Raw genomic sequence first — 21,861 nt, 5'->3', positions numbered from 1 at the left:
TCAATAAGCAGAAACCAATGCCAGGTAAGACTAACAACATGCCAGAACTGTATCAGCAGTGCACTGCATGAGTGCTGAGAGTTTAATCTCGTAGCTGTTAGGAAACGCGGGGTAAAGTTCCAGCAGCAACAAAACTCTATCCCTTTGGATATGTACATCGCAATAATGTAACCACGCAACTTCTATGCTGAAATACAAAACAGTACAAATGTGCAGCATATGTTACAGGAAAAGGGTATGTTTAAAGGCCCTGTGTCTATTAGGATTGTTACTTACTATTTTATAACATTATTTGACACAGGGCAGCAGATTATTGTCAGAATGTCTGGAACTTCACAGAAGATATGAAGATATTGTCCTTGCCCCCAAAGAACTTTAAATGAGTAAAGGCATCCCAGCCACCCTGCTAGTGCAGACATGGGCATCTTACCCTTGCCTGGCACTCATTGTGCGTAGGCTACAAACTTTCTAAAGCTGTGATCACAGCAGCCTCTCTGTGCGTAAGAGAGAGGGGCCCAACAACCTGTTTGCGGCTGCTGCTGCTGCCGCCGCCTTCTTTCTACCTGTCTGCATCCGTGGATTAATTGCTGCAATGGCGATGAATGGTTTGAATGAAGAGTGGAGTTCTAAGTGCTACAGAATTCAATATAGGGGAAACTCAGACTTGTGTTTTCAGCCAATCTAAAACCTGAGCTTTCAGCATCAATGTGGGATCATTACTCATTGGTAATTCTGTTGGCCATAGTCATCCTCTCCCTCCCGACCAAGCAATGGCAATTATAGACAGGAAGATGGCTCCACATCCCAGAGGCCAGGACGGATGGGAGAAGAGGGAGGCATGACAAGAAGTGTGTCCAGAGTAAACTGCAAACTCTGAATCACGCAATGCATTACTGAGCGAGAGCATGTCCTATGAATACAGCGGTGTGCAGATGCCTCACTGCTTCCAACTGAGAAAAAGGAACAAAAGAGGAGGAAAGATTGGAGAGCTCATCCCCCAGCAAGAGCCCTGCATTTCATTAGCCCACTTAGGGCCTGATCCTGAACTGATGAAGTAAATGGGAGTTCTGCCACTGGCTTCAATAAGAGCAGGATTGAGCCCATAACCTTCTAGCACCTCTGGACTATTCCCATGCTGTCCCCTACACCCTGAGTGCCCTCTCTGATCTTGTATGCTTTTCATAAACATCCCTTTCCTCATACAAATCCTTCCTCAAAAGACCACCTTCCTCTACAACCCTTCTGACAATAACCAACCAGGCCCAGTAGCTACTTCCAATGACAAAGGTGAAAAGAACACCAGGTACCATGCAAACAAGAGGTGGCGGCAGAAGATTACAAGTATCCTCTTTTCCACCCCACTTCCTGCTATTATCCCTCTCCCACATTGACGATGTCACACTGAATCCAGGCTAGAACGTAAGCTCCTTGGGGCAGGGACTGTCTCCATTCTCTGCTGAATGGACAGTGTGAGGCACACCAATGGCACAGGAGACAGTTATTAGATATATTAGATAACTCCACTCTTCAATCTCATCACTGAGTCTTGGCATCAATGAATTGTGCTCACCAAGGTCCAGGGAGTCTGGGTCTGGGCGGTGACAATATGGCGTTGCTTTATAGATCTGATCTAGGATTTTCTCCTTCACCTGTGTTATAGTGTCACAGTCTAGCACTTTCACAGAGACACCCTGAGAATCCTCTGCCTCTCCCACAGTAGCTTCAGTTTGAGTCAGAGCATTTAAAGTCTGGGGAAAGAAAAGAAAGCTGAAACGGCTGCATACAGTGATGAGCCTGATTAGCAATCACACCTGCACTCCCCTCCCCCAACAGTTACACTTACCATTAGCAAACCACTAATAAGTGATAATATTAACAATAAACCTTTTACATTTCCAGACCACTGGGGAAGGGAATACCATGAATATAATGAGCCAGATTCTCAGTCCTGCTTCAGTGGCATGAAGGGCATGTAAAGCTGGCTCAGCAGGCTTCCTGAAGGTTGCCTCTATGTAGGGGGCCTCCTCAGCTGGCAAAGAGTTGCTGTGGCCTCTTACGGCTTCTCCTTCTTCTCCCATGATTCCGCAGTGGATGTAGCCGGTGAGGAGGAGATGTGGCTAGAGTACTGCTCTGCTCTGGCAGTCCCTGGCTGCTAGACCTCTTTAGGCCATCGATAGCAGAACAGCTCTGAATTACACTGGGAACTATGCCAATCCCAGATCCTGGTGTAAAGCTATGGCTTCCACTGGGCAGTAACAGGACACTAGCGAGAGGGTGGCTTTAGTCCTGACTCAGGGTAGATTAGGACAGTGGTTCTCAATCTTTTTTCATTTGCAGATCTCTAATAAATTTCAAATGAAGGTGTGCATCCCTTTGGAAATGTATTGTCTGTATATATAGTTGAATTCTGTTCACTCAGTTTTCAGTCTAAGTCTTTCGTGGACCCCTTAGACATAGTCCACAGACCCACAGGGGTCCGTGTACTACAGGTTGAGAACCACTGGATTAGGAGATGGTGTTTCATTGGTACAGACCAAGGAGGGAAGAGAATGCACAAAGAGATGTGCAGTAGGGAGTTCTCACCACAGTCCGGTACTCCAAATCCTCTCGCAGAAGGCGGTTATCATTCAGGGTGTATTTGGCTTTCCCTGTCACCCAGTCCACTGGTCCCTTATCTACTTGGTGCTTGATTCCCCGGAAGAGCATATAGAGCGGCTCCCCGACAGAGTCCTGGCAGAGACAGAAAGAGGCTCAACTCTTGAGAGAAGTCACTTTCATTTTGCCTGACAGTGACCTCAGGCCTCAGAACATGGACTCCTTTACCCCCAGGAGCATAGCCAAAGGCACCAGTCAACAAAACAACTCAAAGAATCCAAGTCGGAGGGTTCCACCCACCCCATCTCTGCTCCATGTTCTGGAAAAACGGCCTGGTGGCTCAGGCACTGAACTGGAATTCATGAGACCTGGATTCAATTCCATGTGTGCCACAGCATCCCCGAGTGACCTGGGGCAAGACACCATGCCTCAGTTTCCTCATCTGTAAAATGCAGGTCTGTAGCCAGGTTCACTTGGGAGCCTGCATAGACCTGGTGGGCAGATTGTGGCTCAACTGTCCCCCAAAGTCTGGGATGGCCTTGCTAGGCAGTCCGCAAACCTGGCATCTGGGTTATGGTCCTTCATTCCCCAGTGTGCCCCAGGTTCTCCCAGCCGGACGGGGGCATGGGACCTCTCCACCAGGTCCCAGCGCAGGGCCCATGGGGGAAGGGGCAAGGAGTGTCTCAGCACCCTCTGGCCAATACATCAGACCAGCTTCCCCTGGGCCAACTCCTACCTCCCCATTCTCTCTTCAGTTTGGGATGTGGTCACAGCACTCTGCCTCTCCCTAGCAGAGTTCCCAATGAGTCTCAACAGTTCAAACAGCCAAATGGGGACTTCTCAGTTCACTTCTCAGGGTCCAGGTGTTCTCCATTATCAGGGAGCAGGGGCCTCTGGCCAGGTCTTACCCACAGTCCAGACCCTTCTCCTGTAGGCTGCTCTTTCCCAGAAGCAGCAATCTGGCATCCTCCCTACAGACAGCCTCTCCTTCACTCTCCCCCTGCTTGACTGTCAGAGTCTCCTTTTAAGCAGGTCCTCCATTTGGAGCATGCTCACCAGCTGCTGAGGGGTAGGGTCCTCTTGGCCCACAACTGCTCCTTCACTGCCTTAGCCTTTGTGTGGGGTCTGTAAACCCCATCACAAGCTCACACCTTTCCTCCCGCACAGGGGTGTTGTGCAGATCATCCCACTAATGTGTGTGAGACACTCAGCTATTACAGTGGTCGGGCTGTGTCTGCCGGACCAACGTGTGGGCATGCAACAGTCCAGCTCAGCCCTTGGCTGCAGGCTTGTGGAAAAGTGCAGATGAGGGGGCTGATGAAGTGCTGGATGCTGTGCAATCTATGCTGTGAGCAACCCAGCTCTTCTTTCCTGCTCACTGCACACAGGGTAATTTGTGACAGCATTTTAGCAGGCGCTCAGACTGCTGATCTATATTAGTGTAGCAGGGTTGGGGCATTCTTTTAGTCTCCATTTCTCTTGGCTTCCCCACCCTTCCCAGGGATGGAGAATTCTTACCCTTACAAAAGCATACAGACAGATGGACATCCAGTTGGTGAGCAGCTTCTCTACTACTGTTTCTGTCCTGAAAGAGAACCCCAGGCTGGTTACTGTATGTTACCCTCACGGGGAGGCGCCAGAGCAGAGAGTGGGGTGGATGATAAGGATCAGGACATGCTTTCTAGGCAAAGACTATTTGAGGACCCCACCCGAGTACAAATTTCAAGCCTTCAGCCTGAATGGGGCACAGAACTTCTAGTGTGTGAACAGTAAGGCAAGCAATTAACCTGCAGTCACAAGAGGCCATTAATGCCTCTACAGGCTGCCCAAAGGACCCAAACATAAAATTCTGTGCTGTATCTCCAGCTCCCTGCAATGGGACAGAACTCACAACAGGGCAGTCAGGTGTCTATGCCCCTCTGCTATATCTCAGACTTATAGAAAGACTGATTTAGGAATAAAAGGACCAGATATCTTGCAAGGTATCAATCATGCCACCAGCTCATTGCAGAGGGAACAGGGTTTAGAAAAAGCTCAGTGTTGGCCTAACTGTGCTCCCACTGAAATCACGGGCTAAACTCCCAACAACTTTATCAGGAGCAGAGTTAAGCCAATGTTGAATGCTGTGAGAAACCCCACCCTCCGTGAGGAAATATTCTCTGCCCTGTAACATCCAGCAGCACCTGCTACAAAACCCTGGTGGGAAGCTAATATCTGAGAATTGGGAGGATGAGATCTGCCAAAAAATTCCCACTGAGACTTGTGTGTCTCCAGATGGCTCGTTGCACACCTCCTCATCCACTCTATGGCAAAAATGCCTCCCTAGAAGCCCTGGTTCCAGCCTCTCCCTCACACAATATCATACAATATTCTACTCAGCCCCCCAGTCCCAGAAGCTCCTAAATGCTATACAACACAATATCACATATAAATCCACAGTCCCAGTTCCCTGCCCCCCCACAATATATCACAGATCCACATCCCAGCTCCTCCCCCACAATATCATACACAGAGACACAGTCCCAATTCCCTGCCCCCCACAATATCACACACAGACCCACAGTCCCAGCTCCCTGCCCCCCACAACATCACACACAGACCCATAGGGAGATTTCCAGGTACTTCTTGTGTGAAATGACTCAGCAGCGAAGGGGAAGTGAGCTAGGCAGAATGGGAGCACCAATTAAATGTCACCTCTAATTGTTGCAGGAAGGGACCAGAAGGGGATAGGATTCGAGCGGCAGGAGTCAGAAGCTGGTGAGGGAAGCTGGTGAGTAGATGCCAGTCCCTGGAGAGCTTTGAAAACCAGGGAAACAATTCAGAATAGGATTCAGAGATGGTCAGGAAGGGGCCCAATGACGGGGTGCCATGGCTCTGCTTCCTTGAGAAAGTGTCTGCCCACAGCGTTGCAGACCCAGTGACATTTAGAAAGTGATGATATAAGCCACCATAAAAAGGGGATTGTGCTTGACAAGACAGGAAGGGGTATTAAGGTTGGCTAAGGGCTCAGCATAGCCCAAGGCAAGGGGAGACAGAAGAATGACCACATGGTAGAGAAGCTGAAAAAGGGAAATGGGGGCAGAAAAAAGGGAGTTCAGTGTACTGCATGAATTTGGAGGAAGGAGGATCTGAATGAAGGATTCTTGCTCTGTCTCATCACTGTCTACAGCTGGGATCTCTTATTTCTGTTGCCTCCTCTTTGGTAGAGCTTCATGTCTGGACACCTACTGGATCTGTATCTGCTGCACAGCACATTGTTACTACAGAGCTCTATGACAGCAAGAAAAGTTCTGTCCAGGAACCAGCCTGAAGACAGTGGGACTATTACTGAATCACTCACTCACCTCCGCAACATCAGCTTTGGGTTCTTGGCCACATACTGCTCAACGAGGTCATTCAAAAGAGTCTTTAGGATGTCAGTAAAGTACTCTAGCTTCCCATGCAATGAGACAGTGAGAAGGGATGCCACATAGGCCCGGTCCCTTGGAGAGAATGTGCGCTGGATTTCTAGAGTGTGGATAAACTAAAGAGAGAGAGAGAGAGAGAGTCAAAGATGAACGAATGCTCTAATCTATTAAAATAGGGTAACCACAGCTATGGACTTTCCCAGTAGGAGGTGCTGTAGGAAGTGTTGTAGATATGGGGAACATCCAGCTATTCCAGTCTCTTGCTTTCCATCAGGAGGCACTTTGAAGAATGCTGTAAGGGAGCTCACAGTCCCTTATGTCGCTCTTGGCAACAATTGCCTGTGAAATGGCAAAGGAGCCAGTTACTGCAGGGAACTAAGGAAGGGATGTTACCTTGGTAAGGAAGAGTTTACTGTTGAGGAGGTTGGAAAGCTGCACCAAGCCCTGCTCCACTGTTTGCCGCCGACACTCGGGCATGTCCAGGCCTCTCTGCAGTGGTGACTCACGGTGTCCTGGAAAGAAAATACGTTCTGCGTAGGATCTGTAATCCAGGAAGGGGATTCCGGTACCAACGAGGTCACTGGTGAGATCCATCATCTCCGTCATCAGGTCTGAAAATAAAGGGAGCTTCTGTGTTACAAAGTTAGATCAAGAGAACGTGTGTCCCAGAGCGTGGAACATGGGGCTGTGGGTTGGGAGGTAACTAGATCTAATGGAATGGAATTGACAAAGGAAACAGACAAGCTAAATATCAGTGAGATGCTTCATCCTGTGGAATCCTCTCCAAAAGGAAGGAGTGGAAGCCCTGTCATGTGGGGCATTTAAAACTAGACTGTTCGGAGCACTGGCAAATGGTCTGTAGGGAGCTCTCCAGCCCTGGCTCCTGGGGAGAGACTGTAAGGTCTGACAGGTTGTTATTCTTGTTTGCAGCTGAGGGCCATCTTCTGGGTTTAAAAAAAGCAGAAAAAACTCTACCAAGCAAACTAGTGATTGCTAAAGGATGATGTTTATTAAAGGATTGGCCTTGTGTTTAGTCAGGCTCAATGATAATTGGCGGTATCACAGGTCAGAGACAGTATTATACAGTCACTACAGCACCATGACTTTCATGTGTCTCATTGCTTTCCACCTCTAACTAGAAATCACAGTATTAGTCTCTCCGTAGCTCCTAGTGTCCTCCCCTCCCCGTGCTCCTTGCTGCTAGTGATAGAATTACAGTTTGTGGATAAAGGGGGACATTAATGATCCTATCTCTAGATTCTGATGTTCAAGATGAAGAACTGCAGAGATCAGTATGGGCCAAACTCTGTTCCCAGTTACACAAGTGCCACTAAAGTTACACAAGTGCCACTCCACTGACCTCAAGGGCATGTGGGTAGCTGAGCAGAATTTGGCTGTAAACTTTAACACACTGACATGGGAAGGTGTATGATTGTTCACACAGAGGCAGCTACTGAGACAAGGGCCGTAGGGTCTGGGAGACATGGAAGGGCCAGAGATGGTTCCCCAACACCTCTATTTGCAGCTGCAGGGGAGGGAAGTTCTCTTACCTGTGAACTCTTTTTTGCATCTGTCCCGAACACTTGTTTCCAGATTTTCCAACTGGATTTGAACTTTCTTGTAATCCCTCAGAGCCTGTTTGCTCTTCCTCCTGTAATGGGAAGGATTGCTGGAGACCACCCGGCTGACTCACTGCAGATGGGATTTCCATCAGGCTGGGCTTAATTTAACATAATTTAGGTTTTGGTTTCTAAACTACCCCATGTCTACACATCTCAGGGGAAAAGATGTTCCCCCAAACTGTTCCTCAAACTGAGAAAAGGATGGGCCTTACCACATGTGCTAAAGAACGGAGGGCTGGCTGGACAAAAGGAGCTAGCGCAGAGCTGGATCACAAGTTGGGCATGAGGGGCCCATCCTCTTCAGAAGAATGGAGGAGCCTCTCCCTTTTGAGGCCTCAAACTCATCCTTGCTCCTCAAGAAGTGACAAAATTCCTGGCTAATAACTCCAGGCTGCTCCAGACCAACCTGCTAATAACAGCATCCTACACTGGAACTCCCAGGCTGACAGCCTTTTTTAGACCAGATTATGTAATCACCTTCTGCACAGAAGCAACTCTCTGGTTTCCTGTTTCCAACTCTGTGTTGTGTCTTATATGGAGCAATCCTAAGTGCATCATTGGGGGCTTCCATACAATTCATCCATGCGTCTAACTAATTTTATCTGCAGCATTTTTTGGAAATGAATTTAGGGCCTGCCTTCTCTTTCCATTGGCTCCACCGGAAGATCTCAACTGTGGAGTTGGTAGAGGTGGCAAGGGAGGGTCCGTCACAGTAAATCCACGTGCCCCAAGAGGGAGCAAAATAGGGGAGGTATCTCTGAACACTGGATAGACCATAACACCCAAGAGCAGAGGCCAGTGGCATAAATTCTTTTGCAAACCCTCAGCTTACAATGGAAGTTGTGTCTGGGGTTTACTTGCAAACTCTGAACTCCAGAGGCAAGTGGCTTTTCAGGTGGGAGCTCTGTCACCAACGCCAAATCTGCACCCTCTGAAGTCCAATGGGAAGGCTGCAGAGTCTCACTCAAAGTAAGGAAAATCGAGTGACTAAATTAGGTCCCAAATGTAGAGGCCTAGCTGTGCCCATTGAACGTTCCTGTTGAAGGTGATCAGGGTGCCAAAAGATCCTGCAGACCATCACTGAAGGTATGTCTACAAAAGAATCCAAGGTGTGCTTGCAGCTCAGCTAGGCATACCCATGCTAGCTTTAAGCTAGCTAGCATGCTAAAAATAGCAGCGAAGAGGCAGTGGCACAGGCTTCAGCATGGGCAGTGCAAGACGCCCAGGGACCTGGGTACATACTCATGTTGCTGAAGCTTGTGCAGCCATGTCTTCACTGCTATTTTCAGCAATGCTAGCGAGATTGCAGTTAGCTTGGGTATGCCTTCCAGATCTGCAATCATCCCTCCAGAGGCAGCATAGACACACTCTCAGGCACTTCTCACCTGTAGATGAAGACAATGATCAGGACAATCAAAGCAACAAAGGAGGCTCCGACACCCAAGCCAATCTGGGCCTCCAGGGGGAAGGTGAGCTGGCTCTCTGTGTCATATTGCACTCTGCCCAGCAGGAAGTTCAAATTCCCCATCTGCACCTGCAGAAGAAATGCAAGCCCAGGCAAAATCAGAGCGTCAGACTCTCCTCATCCTGCAGACTGAGTCATGGACTCCAAGGGAAATGCTTGACTGTCTTGCCCTACCCCACACCACTATCAGCACCACAACAAGCACTTCCGCCTCCCCCTCTCCCCCACCAGTGACTCTGTGTTCCTCTTCCCCAACCCCCACCAGTACCTCCATCTTCCCTTCCCCCCACCAATGCCTCCATCTTCCTTTTCCCCACCACCATCAGCGCTTCTGTCTCTTCCCCACCGGAACCTGTCTCCCCACCACCTCCCCCTCCCCCCTTTCCCCACCACCAGCACCTCCGCCTCCTCCTCCCCCACCACCAGTGCCTCTGCAAAATAAAAGACCTGCAGCAGCAAGTCTCAAGGCACGGGTCAACTGACTCCGGCTCAAGCTATGGAGCAAAAAAATAGCAGCGCTGAAACCCAGGGAAGGGGGAAAGGGTCTCAGAGCCCAGGGAAGGGGGGAGCATAGAGCGAGCGCTGTCAGTTAACCCAGGCTCTGAGACTCATTGCTGTGGGGTTTTTTTGCTTTGTAGATTTCTGCCCCCACTGATTCAGTATTTACACTCCCACACCCACTGCTGTCTCTGCTGCTTAGCTGAGCTCTTACTGTAAACTCTGGGAGCGAGTCCGTTCCCTCCAGCTTTGTGCGATGTCGTGGAGCTGGCTGCTCGGATGGAGGTTCACAGTACAGATGATTCCTTGTCAGGGTTTTTACAACACAGACCCCTTCCCCAATCATGGCCACCACTTCCTCCTTGGAAATGGCCAGGTCTAGATTTTCCCCCTGGAATACAAGTGGAAAAAGATATAAAACCTGGGCCTCTCTGGGAAGGCAGCTCTGCATAATCCCTGGCTTTAGAGAGGCTGCACGGCAGTGGTGAGCTAGAGCCGGTTCGCACCGGTTCGTGGGAACCGGTTGCTAAATTTAGAAGCCCTTTCAGAACCGGTTGTCCTGCGCGGGACAACCAGTTCTAAAAGGGCTTCTAAATTTAACAACTGGTAAGTTGAAGTGACCCAGGAGCGTAGCTGGGAGGGGGAGCAGGGGGAGCGGCCGCTCCCCGTGAGCACATTATCCAAAAGTGGCGCTTTAGGCGCCGACCCCGTGGGTGCTCCAGCTTCCCGCCCCGCCCCCCGGCCCCAGCGCACCTCCGTTCCGCCTCCACCTCCTCCCCTGAACGCTCCGCCCCGCTTCTTCCCCTCCCACCCGCTTCCCGCGAATCAGCTGTTTGCACAGGAAGCCAGCGGCGGCTTCGCGCTCAGCCCCAGGGAGGTGAAGACGGAGTGGAGGTGAGCTGGGGCAGGGGGGACACCCACGCCGCAGCAGCAGGTAACCCGGGGGGGGGGGGTGGTGGTGTGTGTGTGTGTGTGTGTGTGTGTGCGCGTGCGTGCGTGCGTGGGTGGAGGGGAATCGCTCCCCACCCCAGCTCACCTCCGCTCCGCCTCCCTGGGCCTGAGCGCGAAGCCACCGCTTGCTTGCTTCTCTGCCCTCCCAGGCTTCCCGCGCGAACAGCTGATTCGCGGGAAGCAGGGGGGCTGTGAGCTCAACCTGACCCAGTGCTCCAGGCGCTGCGCGGTGGTGGCGTGGCCTGGCTCCAGCTGAGTGGCACAGCTATAGCGCCGCCAGCCACCTCCAGGCAGTGCGGTAAGGGGGAGGGAGGGGTTGGATAGAGGGCAGGGGAGTTCAGGGGGGTGGTCAGGGGTGGGGGGTGTTTAGGGGTCGGGGCGGTCAGAGGGCGGGGAACAGGGGGGGTTGAATAGGGGCAAGGGGTCCCAGGGGAGCAGTCAGGAAGGAGGGGGGGTTGGATGGGGTGGCAGGGGGGCAGTCAGGGGACAGGAAAGGGGGTTGGATGGGGCAGGAGTCCCAGGCGGGGCATCAAGGAACACGGGGGTTGGATGGGGCAGAAGTCTCGGGGGGCGGGCCACGACCCCCTTGTGGGGTGAGGAGGGAACCGGTTGTTCAGATTTTGGCAGCTCATCACTGCTGCACGGGATTTAACAGGTCAACCACAACAGGGCAAGCTGAAAGTTCTACAAATGCCCTATTAACTCCCTCCCTAGTCTCACCAGGAAGCAAGCTTGCCATCTGGGAGCAGGCAGCATGAAACCCTAAGAAGATGAAGGTGCTATGCATGGACAGGCATCCTCTGCATTGGAGATTCTGGGAAACCAAATTTGCAGATATTCAACATAAGAAAAGGGCCTGTCAACGCGATACAGGACTAGCTGGAATCTTTGCTAGATAAAAATAATCTCATCCATCATTATAGGATGTCACTATTAAAAATTTGTGCCTAATTTCTAATTGGAATGGGTCTGGCTTCAGCTTCCATGATTTAGTTGGCGTTGGTCCTGCTTTGAGCAGGGGATTGGACTAGATACCTCCTGAGGTCTCTTCCAACCCTAATATTCTATGATTCCAGCCATTGGTTCTTTTTCTGTCTTTCTCTGCTAGATTAAGGAGCCCTTTAGTACTGGGTATTATTTCCCTGTGATGATACTTATAACTGTAGTCATGTCGCCTCTCAAGCTTCTTTTTGATAAACAGATAGAGCTCTTTAAGTCTCTCACTGCAATCTATTTTCTCGAGCCTTCTAATAATTTTTGTGGCTCTTCTCTGCACCTTCTCCATTTTTTCAACATCTTTTTAAAATGTGGACATCAGAACTGGATGCAGTATTCCAATATCAATCTCACCAATGCCGTATACAGAGATAAAATCACCTCCCTCCTCCTACTCACTGCTCCTCTGTTTGTACGTCCAAGGATCACATTAGTCCTTTTAGCCCCAGCATTGCACTGGGAGCTCAGGTTCAATTCCTTGTTCACTGGGACTCTGAGATTCTTTCCAGAGACACTGCTTTCCAGGATACGGTCTTTGCAATTGGCTCTATTAAAATGTATTTCGTTTGAATGGGCCCAATTTACCAAGTGATCCAGATTGCTGTGTACAACTGCCCTGGCCTCATCATTATTTAATACTCTGTCAATCTTTGCGTCAGCTGCAAATTTTATCAGTAGCGATTTTATATTTACTCTTCCATCACTGATGAAAATGTTGAATAGCACCAAACTTAGTACAGACCCCTTGAAGAACCCCACTATAAAGTCTCCCATTCAATAATGATTCCTCATGACAACTACAATTCTTATGTGTGCTTTGTTGATATTGTATGGTGCTCATTTTTTAATCAGAATGTCACAGGGTATGAAGTCAAGTGCTGTAAAAAGTTTAAGTATATTACAGCTTTATCAACCATACTTGTAATCTCGAAGAATGAAATCAGGTTTGTTTGATAAGACCTATTTTCCATAAAATCATGTTGACTGGCACTAATTATATTCCTATCCTTTAATTGTTAATAAACTGAATCCCATATCAGCTTTTTCATTATTTTGTCCAGGACTGACATCAGCTTAACTGACCTATAGTTACCTGAATCATCCCATTTGCGCTTTTTGACTACTGGCACAACACTAGCACTCTTCAGTCTTTTGGAATTTCCCCACTATTCCAACATTCATTAAAAATTGACATCAGTGGGACAGAGATCTCCTCAGTCACTTCTTTTACAGTTCTTGAGTGCAAATTATCCGGGGCTGGTGGCTTAAACATGTTTATCCCTAGTAGATGTTGTTTACCATTTTCTTTAGTTACTAATGAACTGGAAAGTAGTTCAACATCTTCATGTGATATGAGTACATCATCCCGTTTCTTTCCAAATACAGAACAGACACATTTATTGAACACTCCTTTTCATACTCTGTATGCAGCTGGCCTACTCACCCAGAGTCTTCTTCCAGACACAGTTTTATCCTACAAATGCAAAACCTCAAACACAAACAGTTCCTGAGCCCACCCTGGGCTATAGCTCCCAGTGGCTTTTCCCCTTTGCCTCTCTCAGAGCCTAATGCAGGAGTCTGCATCTCTCCTGCTGCTCTTCAGTCCTCCTCCAGACCATCTGTCTGGAAGTTACCCTTCCACAGCACCTACCAGAGAAGCCAACTGCTCTTCTGCAGCTTCCACTACTAACTGAGCTCTCAGTAGGCACATCAGCCGGGCCTAAGAATTGAACAGGGCCACATGATCTCTAGCCAATCATAACCAACTGGGAGAGTAGCTGATCTGTCACAGGCGAAGTTGGGCACAACTCCCCTTCAAGGGCAAGCCGTCCCATGATAGCATCATTATTAACAGTTATACCATCTCCATCTAGTAGTGGGCCTATACCATTGCTAGGATTTTTTGTTCCTTATATATTTTAAAACCCTTTAATGTCCTTCATCTCGCCTGTCATAGATTCTTCCCTGATGTCTTTATCTTTCCTATCAATTTTCTACACTTCATAACTTCTAATTGCTATTGATTGCTGTCTATTTCCCCCTTTTCCATTTGTTCTATATTGCAGTTTTATTTCTAATTGCTCTCCTCGAGCCCCACAGAACCCTCTAGCAACAATGCAAGGCACTAACAAGCTATGCACACAGCACAGGGCTCTTTTTTGTTGCACTCCTTCCTCAGCTGTTGGGCCATTTCTCATTGTGTGTCAGATTGTATCTCCTTTAGGCTGTAGGCTGCTAAAAGCAGGGATTGCCCTTCTTACTGTATGCCAGTGAAGTGCCATTAAGACCTATGGCACTGCCGGGATATCAGAACAGTCCCAGGCCATCACTTAGGAAGTAGGTTTATGTGGTGTTTATTGAGATTTTGAGCTGGTTGTAGCCTTACCTCCACAGAGATGACACTTCCTGGCTTGTGCCGATATGGTTTGGCAGGGTCCTCAGCATTCAGGGGTTTCAGGATTGGATTAACTTCATAGGAGAAGGGTGTGGGATGCAAGGACTTGAAATCGAAGCTTAGATTATCCAGAATAAATTCCAGTTTGACCTGGACAATCCGCAACAGCAGGTTAATGGCCGGAGTTTTACACAGGACAAGGTAGGAGGAGTTAATGAGACACAGTTCTTCAAACTAGGAGCAGAAGGGAAGAGAGTCAGGAATCTGAAAGAATAAGTCAGCCTCTGTTCTAACACTGCTGCTCCCTTGTGGCATCCCATCATCAGGGTTCTGTGAGACAAGTGTAAAGCAGAGCACAGGAATCCCCTGCACTCACCCTGTCTAGGTGAATCCCAGTCACCCATCCCAGATGCAGAGGACAAGTCTGAACTTTAAGGGACTCTCCAAGGTGATTTTAGTGGTCTCCCAACTCTTCGGGGCGGGGCATTCCCCATAGAGAGCTCCTAGCTCTAGCATTCACAGCCCCATTGATCTGACAAAAAGTGTTTATTTACTTTCGTGGCCAGCTGCAAAGCCTATCTGTTCACTGGGGTTTTCTGTGCTTCAGCTGCCTGGGAAGCTGCATACCCCTAGGGGGCTGAGCATGCAGCCGCTTTGATTTATCAATGATTTTTGTTACTTTCGTTGCAATGTTTTTACATTTTGTAAACATGGGAAAAGATTAATATCTAAATATATCAGACAGTCTCTGTTCCCCCACTGGAATTCATAGCCACAGATAAAACCTGTCCAGAATGATGGGGAAATATGGCTTTCGATAAAGCATATGAATTGTCACAATGGAGCAGATCAATGGCCTGACCGGTCCTGCATCCTGTTAGGTGGCAGTCCAGGATGTAACTAGTATACCCAGAGAGATTCACCCCGTGGTCACGAGTGCTTTTTAAATGAGTACAATAATAATGCACCACCACCTATTTCAGAGAAAAGTGGCCACCCGATAATGCAATCTGCTAACTGTGCAATAGGATTCGGCAGGGGATGGGCAGAGGTCAGCATTTCAGAGGAAGTGGGGATGTGCACCAAGCCCTCCATTGCTGCACATATCCTCACTAACGTAGAGCACATGTGCAGCAGTGGAGGTCCAGCTGGGTGTTGTGCTATGGCTACCAGGCTGTTAAATGAAACCCTACTACGCTGGAGCCCCTACTGAGATGGACTCTATACAGTCTGAGACACTAGAGCAGCTGCTCCACAGGGACTCTTCTTCTGGGGTAGTCATGATGGCAGGTGAGGTGCTGTAAATGGCAGGCAGAATTATGGATATAACAACTTCATTTAACTTTGATTTTGTTGTCATCTCTCTGTGTGGGGCAGGGCCTTGGTATTGCTAAGGCAGAGCCGTGCTAGGACAGGGTGCAGTCTGTTTTTGTGGGGGCACTGTGCAGACAGGTCTCACAATGTAATTGCAGATTTCCTCATGCCTTCTGCTGCTGTCATGTCATTTCTGTCTCCCACACTGGAAGTTTCTGCACAGGCTCTGGGGAGAGATGGGGATTTGGGAGCTGGAATTTTACAAAGTGGGGAGGGGGGTGTTAAACTTTGAATTTGGAGGACAATGTTTCACCAAGGAAGACTTTTTGTTTCTCATGTTCACAGTTAGTTTGTAGGACCCAAGAAGGCTATAACAAGGGGCACAAAAGCCCCTGATATAGGTCGTCTCTGGCCATTAGGTCAGTAGCACTGACAGAGGCCTTCAGCCTCAATTCTATTGCATGCTTTGCCAGCACAAAGGTCAAGATACCTGCTGGATGCTGCACAGGGCATTCTGTGAGCACTCGGTTTCTGGCATGATCCTACGCCATCTCCCCAGCCCTCTCCGGCGGCGTTCTGATGGTGAAATCGTAATCCGGATCTTTGGATTTTGTACAACATCTAGGTTATGTCCATGAACTCGGATCACTCTCCCACCGCTGCAACACACAGAAGCAGTCAGAGTCACATATTTAGTCACCACATAACAACCCACGAGCTGTGTCATCCCCGACCTATGGCTGGTGCCAACCTTTGTGGGGAATGCATCCATCCGATGGCTCAATGCACAAGTCTGGACTCACTCTACCCACATGCTCAGATACGAAGGTGATAAGTGCAGTAAAACTACTTAGACATCCATACAGACACAGTTAATGCTCTGGTATCTGCTGTGGGAATGTGAGCATGCATGCATGCGCAGCTCTCAGTATTCCTGATGCCCTGTGGGAAGAGTGGTGCACTTGCAATGCCAGGGGTGCATCTCTCAGTACCTGAGGAAGCTCTTGGCTGGCTCTGCAAAAGTGATATTGGGATCCAGAGTGTATTTGAAGAGGAAACCTTCTAATCTCCGTTCCGTGTGTCCATATTTGATAGTTACTGGAAGCTCCACAGACATGTTACTGGGGCTCGTCTGACATTGTAGCTGATTCTCCTGCATCTCAGAGAGACTAAGAGACACACAGAGGAGAGACCAATAAAGGGTTAACACAGCTATTGCAGAAACATCCTCTGAAATGCTGCGCCCTTCATTTTGCTGAAAGAGCTCCAAGCATCCCCCCAGCTTGTTCTCAGGTTTAACGCCCCCCTTCTTAAAGGCCTTGTGTCCCATCTACTACCCTTACAAACAGGAGCACTCAAGACAAAGTTCTGAGCTAGCCATCACTGCTGCTAGAGTGAATGGCTGAAGTGCTTTCTAGTGAGAAGCCTGGGCCAAACCTGAAGGGAATGGCGCATGGCACTTTGTTTACAGTTACAATCTGCAGCTAGACAGCAGCTCTTACATGTGGCAAGGGAGGTCTCCAATTAGAATGCTGATCTCACTGGGGCGCCCAGTCAACAGCTTGGAGCCTAGCAGGGTAAGGCAGGTTCCTCCAGCTTTAGGGCCTTGAGATGGAGCAACGGACTTCAGGTCTGGGTTCTGAATGGAAAGAAAAGAGAGAAATGAATGAATGAAAAACACTTAGCAAAATAAGTGAAGGAAAGACATAGTAGAGAGACCCTGATAGTGAGTTCCATGTGCTCTGAGACTGCAGTTTGCATGTTCTAACCACAGCTCTGCTGTTAAAGAATAGAAGCAGCAGAGAGGGGGATTAAGGTACCAATAGGAAACACTAGCTGTGCACCAAAATCTCTCTGCAGGTAATGAACAAAGATGGACACTGCAGGCTACAAAAATATCAGCCTCAGACATGAGCCTGAGATTAACTGTTTAAACAGACTGTAATAACAGTGAAAATCAAGTAAATATGCTGGATACAATCTAGTGGATTCTTTCTCCAAAACTGGATGTAACATGGACGTGTACCCTTTGGAGATGATCTCCAAAACCCACTTGTCTGTAGTGATCGACTCCCAAGCCCACGTGAAGTGGTAAAGGCGGTTGCCGAAGGGAGGAAGGCAGGTGAATTGGTGCAGCTGCTAAGGATGAAAATCGTAATTCAGGCCCTCAACCAGCCAGTCAAAGTTGCTCCTTGGAGGAAGAAAGATGTGAGGTGGAAGGCTGAGAGGTGGATGGTTTCCTACTCTGGAATTTCTGTCTCTCTTGATGTCATTCATACAGCCACTGGGATGTCAGGAATTGGGCAGGATGGGATCTTTGAACCGTTTGGGACTTGCGAAAGCTTCTCTTGTAGGCAGGTATATAGGTCCCAAGAGAATGCAAAATAGCCTTAGAGTCCTTTAACATGCACAGAGATTTGTCCGTGCTGTCTGCAAACAGTTTAGACCCATCAAAAGGAAGGTCCTCTACCCTATTTTGGAAAGCCAGAGAGCTGGAGCCACGAAGCCCTTCTCATAACTACAGCAGTAGAGAAAGAATGGGCGGCAGTATCAAGGGAGGCTTGTAGAGATGTTCTGGCAAGTAGCTGACCCTCCACAACGACTGCCAGAATTGCTCTCTATGCTCTGCTGGTAGGCAATCAACGAAAGAGTTCAGTGTGCTGTAATTTACATGATAATATTTCACAATTAATGCCTGGTAGTAGGGGACTCTAAATTGTAAGGAGGCTGACAAATAAGACTTTCTACCAAGTACATCTAGATGCTTATGGTCTTTTTCATGGAACGTGAATTTAGCATAGTGCTGCCTTCCACGGAATATTTCTTATCCACTTCCTTGTAGATAGGTGGAATAATAGTTGAGGTGTGCCAGACAATCTTCACATGGTCCAAAAGGGCCTTGTTGACAGGCAAAGCTATGTGGGCAGATGAGGGTGAATGAAGGATATCAAGCAATTTACAATGATGTTCTTTAATCTCCTCAAGAGGGATCTGCAAGGAGTCAGCAATTCTCTTGATCAGATCCAGGAGCTGTTTAAAATCATCTGCTAAGGATGGAGGAGGAGGCATGACTGGGCCTGGGTCAGAAGCCGGGGAGGAGACTAAGTTTGACCTCCCTGTCTTTTCTAGCGCTAGATTTCAATGCCAGACAGACGTTAAACTTCTGGGCAATGTGAGATTTCCCAAGGCAACAGATGCACCAGGAGCACCCATCACTTACTGGGATTGCCTCCGGGCATGACAGACAACATTTGAAACTGGCAGAACCGGACATAGCCTCCCAGTGAACAAGAAACACCTTGTATACTAACTAATATCTATCTAAAAAGGGCAGAAAACTCTTGCCTGGAGTCCTGATGCAGCGAGTCTTTTAATTTTGCCATAGAGTCCCACATATTGTCATCATACCTCCCACGCACAGCTTGCTGGTTAGAGATACGAAGCTGTAATCCGCCCATTGAATAAATTTTTCTGTCAGACAAGCCGAGCTTCTTTGAGTTGTTTTGTTTGGGGGTAGCGCTTGCCTGGCCTTGTCTGTCTGTCTCTCATTGGCTGCTAGGGACCCGGAAGAAAGGTGAGAATGTAAGTATTTGTACTCCTTGGCCGGCATGAAGTATTTCTTCTCTGCCTTCTTTGAAGTGGGAGGGAGAGAAGATGGGGTCTGCCACAGGGCTCTGACCGGATCCATAATGACCTTGTTGATGGGTAGGGCCACTTTAGATGGGGCTGCTGCAGCCAAGATGTCAATGAGACTATGCGAAGACTCCTTGAGTACTTCAATCTCTAGTCTGCAGTTAGAAGCTACCCTCTTTAGAAGATCTTGATGGGCTCTAAAGTCATCTTGTGGCAGCAAGCCACTCGCCCCAAGATGGCTTCATCTGGGGAGGAAGAGCAAGAGGCCTGAACTGGAGGTGAAGCTTCCTCCTCTTCTTGTGCCCCTATTACGTCCCGCGGGCCCACGTCTTTCGGTGGGATGGCAGTCCCAGTACCGAGGGAAATCCCCATGGATTCCAAGCCACTGGACTTGTATCGGCCATTGTCCTCCTGGTCAGGTGCCAGTGGCGTGACCTACACCAGGTTCTGAAGGGATATAGGATGGGTACTGGCAGCAGCTCTCAGGATGGGCGTAGGGTTCCACCTCAGACTCTGAAGAAGAGTCCTCCTGAGATAACCATGGGGGACCAGTACCCCTCACTTCCGCTGGTCGGTGCCACGAGTCCAGGAACCAGTACCATATTGGGGATGACCTCATAGATGATAGAAGGGCCAGTTTGTCTCTGGCTGGTACTGTGGGCCCCGGTACCAGGTAACAGCTCAGGGCCACATGTTCCCTTCTGCTTGTCATGCTCATCGGAGCCAGTGGTTGCAACTTCGGGGTCAGTGGTACTGGGAGTGATAGTAAGTCCCTGGCCACTGCAAAGGCATCCAGGGTGGAAGGTACTGTGATCCCGCTAGTGCTGTGATGACTTCCTGGTGTCAGTAGCGGGTCCCACACTGGCCTCAATGACCCACGGGGTGGAGTCAATGGTGCTGCCAGTGGCCCAGAGGTGGTTAGATGTATTCAAGTCAGCAGGGCCTGATGAAATTCATCATAGGGTACTTAAGGAACTGGTTTAAACAATCTCTGAGCCATTAGCAATTATCTTTGAGAACGCCTGGAGGAAGGAAGAGGTCCCAGAAGACTGGAGAAAGGCAAACATAGTACTTATCTTTAAAAACGGGAACAAGGAGGGCCCAGGGAATTATAGACCAGTCAGCCTAACTTCAATACCTGGAAAGATACTGTAGCAAATTATTCAACAATCCAATTTGTAAGCACCTGGAGGATAATAGGGTTATAAGGAATAGTCAACATGAATTTGTCAAGAGCAAATCATGCCACACCAATTTAATTTCCTTCTTTGACAGGGTTACTGACCTATTGGCTAGGGGGGAAGCAGTAGATGTGATATACCTTGATTTTAGTCAGGCTTTTGACACAGTTCTGAATGGTATTCTCATAAGCAAACTAGGGAAGTGTGGTCTAGATGACATTACTATAAGGTGGGTGCACAACTGGTTGAAAGACCGTACTCCAAGAATAATTATCAATGATTTGCTGTCAAATTGGGAGGGCATATCTAGTGGGGTCCTGCAGGGGTCAGTCCTGGGTCTGGTACTAATCAATATTTTCATTAATGACTTAGATAATGGATGGAAAGTATGCTTATAAAATTTGCAGATGACACAAAGCTGGGAGGGATAGCAAGCACTTTGTAGGACAAGTTTAAAATTCAAAATGACTTTGACAAATTGGAGAGTTGGTCTGAATTCAACAAGATGAAATTCAATAAAGACAAGTGCAAAGTACTTCACTTAGGAAACTAAAAAATCAAAGGCAGTTACAAAATGGGGAAACTGTCTAGGTGGTAGTACTGCTGAAAAGGAACTGGGGGCTATAGTGGACCACAAACTCAATATGAGTCAATAATGTGATGCAGCTGCAAAAAAGGCTAATACAATTCTGGGGCGTATTAACAGGAGTGTTGTATGTAAGACACAGGAGGTAACTGTCCCACTCTATTCAGCACTAGTGAGGCCCAGTTGGAGTACTGTGTCCAATTCTGGGCAGCACAATTTAAGAAAGACGTGGACAAATTGGAAAGAGTCCAGAGGAGTGCAACAATAATGATAAAAGGCTTAGAAAACCTGACCTATTAGGAAAAGTTAAAAAAAAAACAAAAACTGGGCATGTTTAGTTTTTAGAAAAGAAGACTGAGGAATAAATTGATAACAGTCTTCCAATATGTTAAGGGTCGTTATAAAGAGGACAGCAATCAATTGTTCTTCAGGTCCACTGAGGTATGACAAGAAGTAATGGGCTTAATCTGCAGCAAGGGCAATTTAGGTTAGATATTAAGCTCTAGAATAGGCTTCCAAGGGAGGTTGTGGCAGCTTTTAAAGACAAGTTTGACAAACACCCATTAGGGATGGTCTAGGTTTATTTGGTCCTGCCACAGCGCAGGGCACTGGACTTGATGACTTCTTGAGGTCCCTTCCACCCCTATATTTTTATGATTCTATGACCTACACAACTCCCACTCTCCAAGAGAATCTGTGAACAGAGAATAGCAGTGCAGCTGCAGTCTTACAGAAGCAGTACGAGAGAGGTTTGAACTGAGATGTTACCTGATAGGCAAATATGTGCCCAGAAACTCCATGTCCTCCTCCAGGTACTTCCACTGCAATGTGCCCAGATCTCTCAGCCCAGCTTCCACCGGTGATGCACACAATACTGCAGGGAAATCAGAGAACAATGTCACTCTAGAGGTGACATTTTGGGGTGCAATGCAGACCAGTGAGAGGTTGTGTCACTGCTTGTCCTGTAACCCTGAGTGCCTTAAAATGCTCTGCTGCTGCAGCTCCTGGCCTGCATGCTCCCAGATAGCATCTAAGCATGCACTGAGTGTCTTGTTGCTGAGCAGTCCAGCAGCCTGCTTGTTACACCACAGCCACACGTTGGTCTCCATTAGTCTAGATTTAAAATTTTTATTAGAGTGAATGTTTAAAATGAAATATACACGAGTTAAGAGGCAAGGTACTGTACATCTGGGGTCAGGCTTGGGTTATGAGGGATTA

At 48.2% G+C, this 21,861-nt stretch overlaps 1 protein-coding gene across 4 annotated transcripts in view; it reads right to left on the bottom strand.

Moving 5' to 3' along the window:
- PLXNB1 (plexin B1) overlaps positions 1–21,861 on the bottom strand; it is a 138,529-nt gene that overhangs the window by 19,889 nt on the left and 96,779 nt on the right. For 3 of the 4 annotated variants that reach the window (XM_029913384.1, XM_029913387.1, XM_029913385.1), the window contains 13 exons: positions 21,412–21,517; positions 16,746–16,882; positions 16,236–16,412; positions 15,734–15,902; positions 13,921–14,163; positions 9,802–9,978; positions 9,010–9,158; positions 7,553–7,653; positions 6,396–6,613; positions 5,940–6,118; positions 4,114–4,180; positions 2,584–2,730; positions 1,571–1,748 (listed from right to left, as the gene is read on the bottom strand). In XM_029913384.1, coding sequence (XP_029769244.1) covers positions 1,571–1,748; positions 2,584–2,730; positions 4,114–4,180; positions 5,940–6,118; positions 6,396–6,613; positions 7,553–7,653; positions 9,010–9,158; positions 9,802–9,978; positions 13,921–14,163; positions 15,734–15,902; positions 16,236–16,412; positions 16,746–16,882; positions 21,412–21,517 — 2,048 coding nt within the window. The remainder of the gene's footprint in view (positions 1–1,570; positions 1,749–2,583; positions 2,731–4,113; positions 4,181–5,939; positions 6,119–6,395; positions 6,614–7,552; positions 7,654–9,009; positions 9,159–9,801; positions 9,979–13,920; positions 14,164–15,733; positions 15,903–16,235; positions 16,413–16,745; positions 16,883–21,411; positions 21,518–21,861) is intronic. The other variant, XM_029913386.1, reaches the window with a different exon arrangement.

This window comes from Terrapene carolina, unplaced genomic scaffold, assembly GCF_002925995.2.
Source record: "Terrapene carolina triunguis isolate 2854851 unplaced genomic scaffold, T_m_triunguis-2.0 Scaffold627, whole genome shotgun sequence".
Lineage (NCBI taxonomy): Eukaryota > Metazoa > Chordata > Testudines > Emydidae > Terrapene > Terrapene triunguis.
Note: the sequence above shows the minus strand (reverse complement) of the source record. Positions and strands in the feature narration are given on the sequence as shown.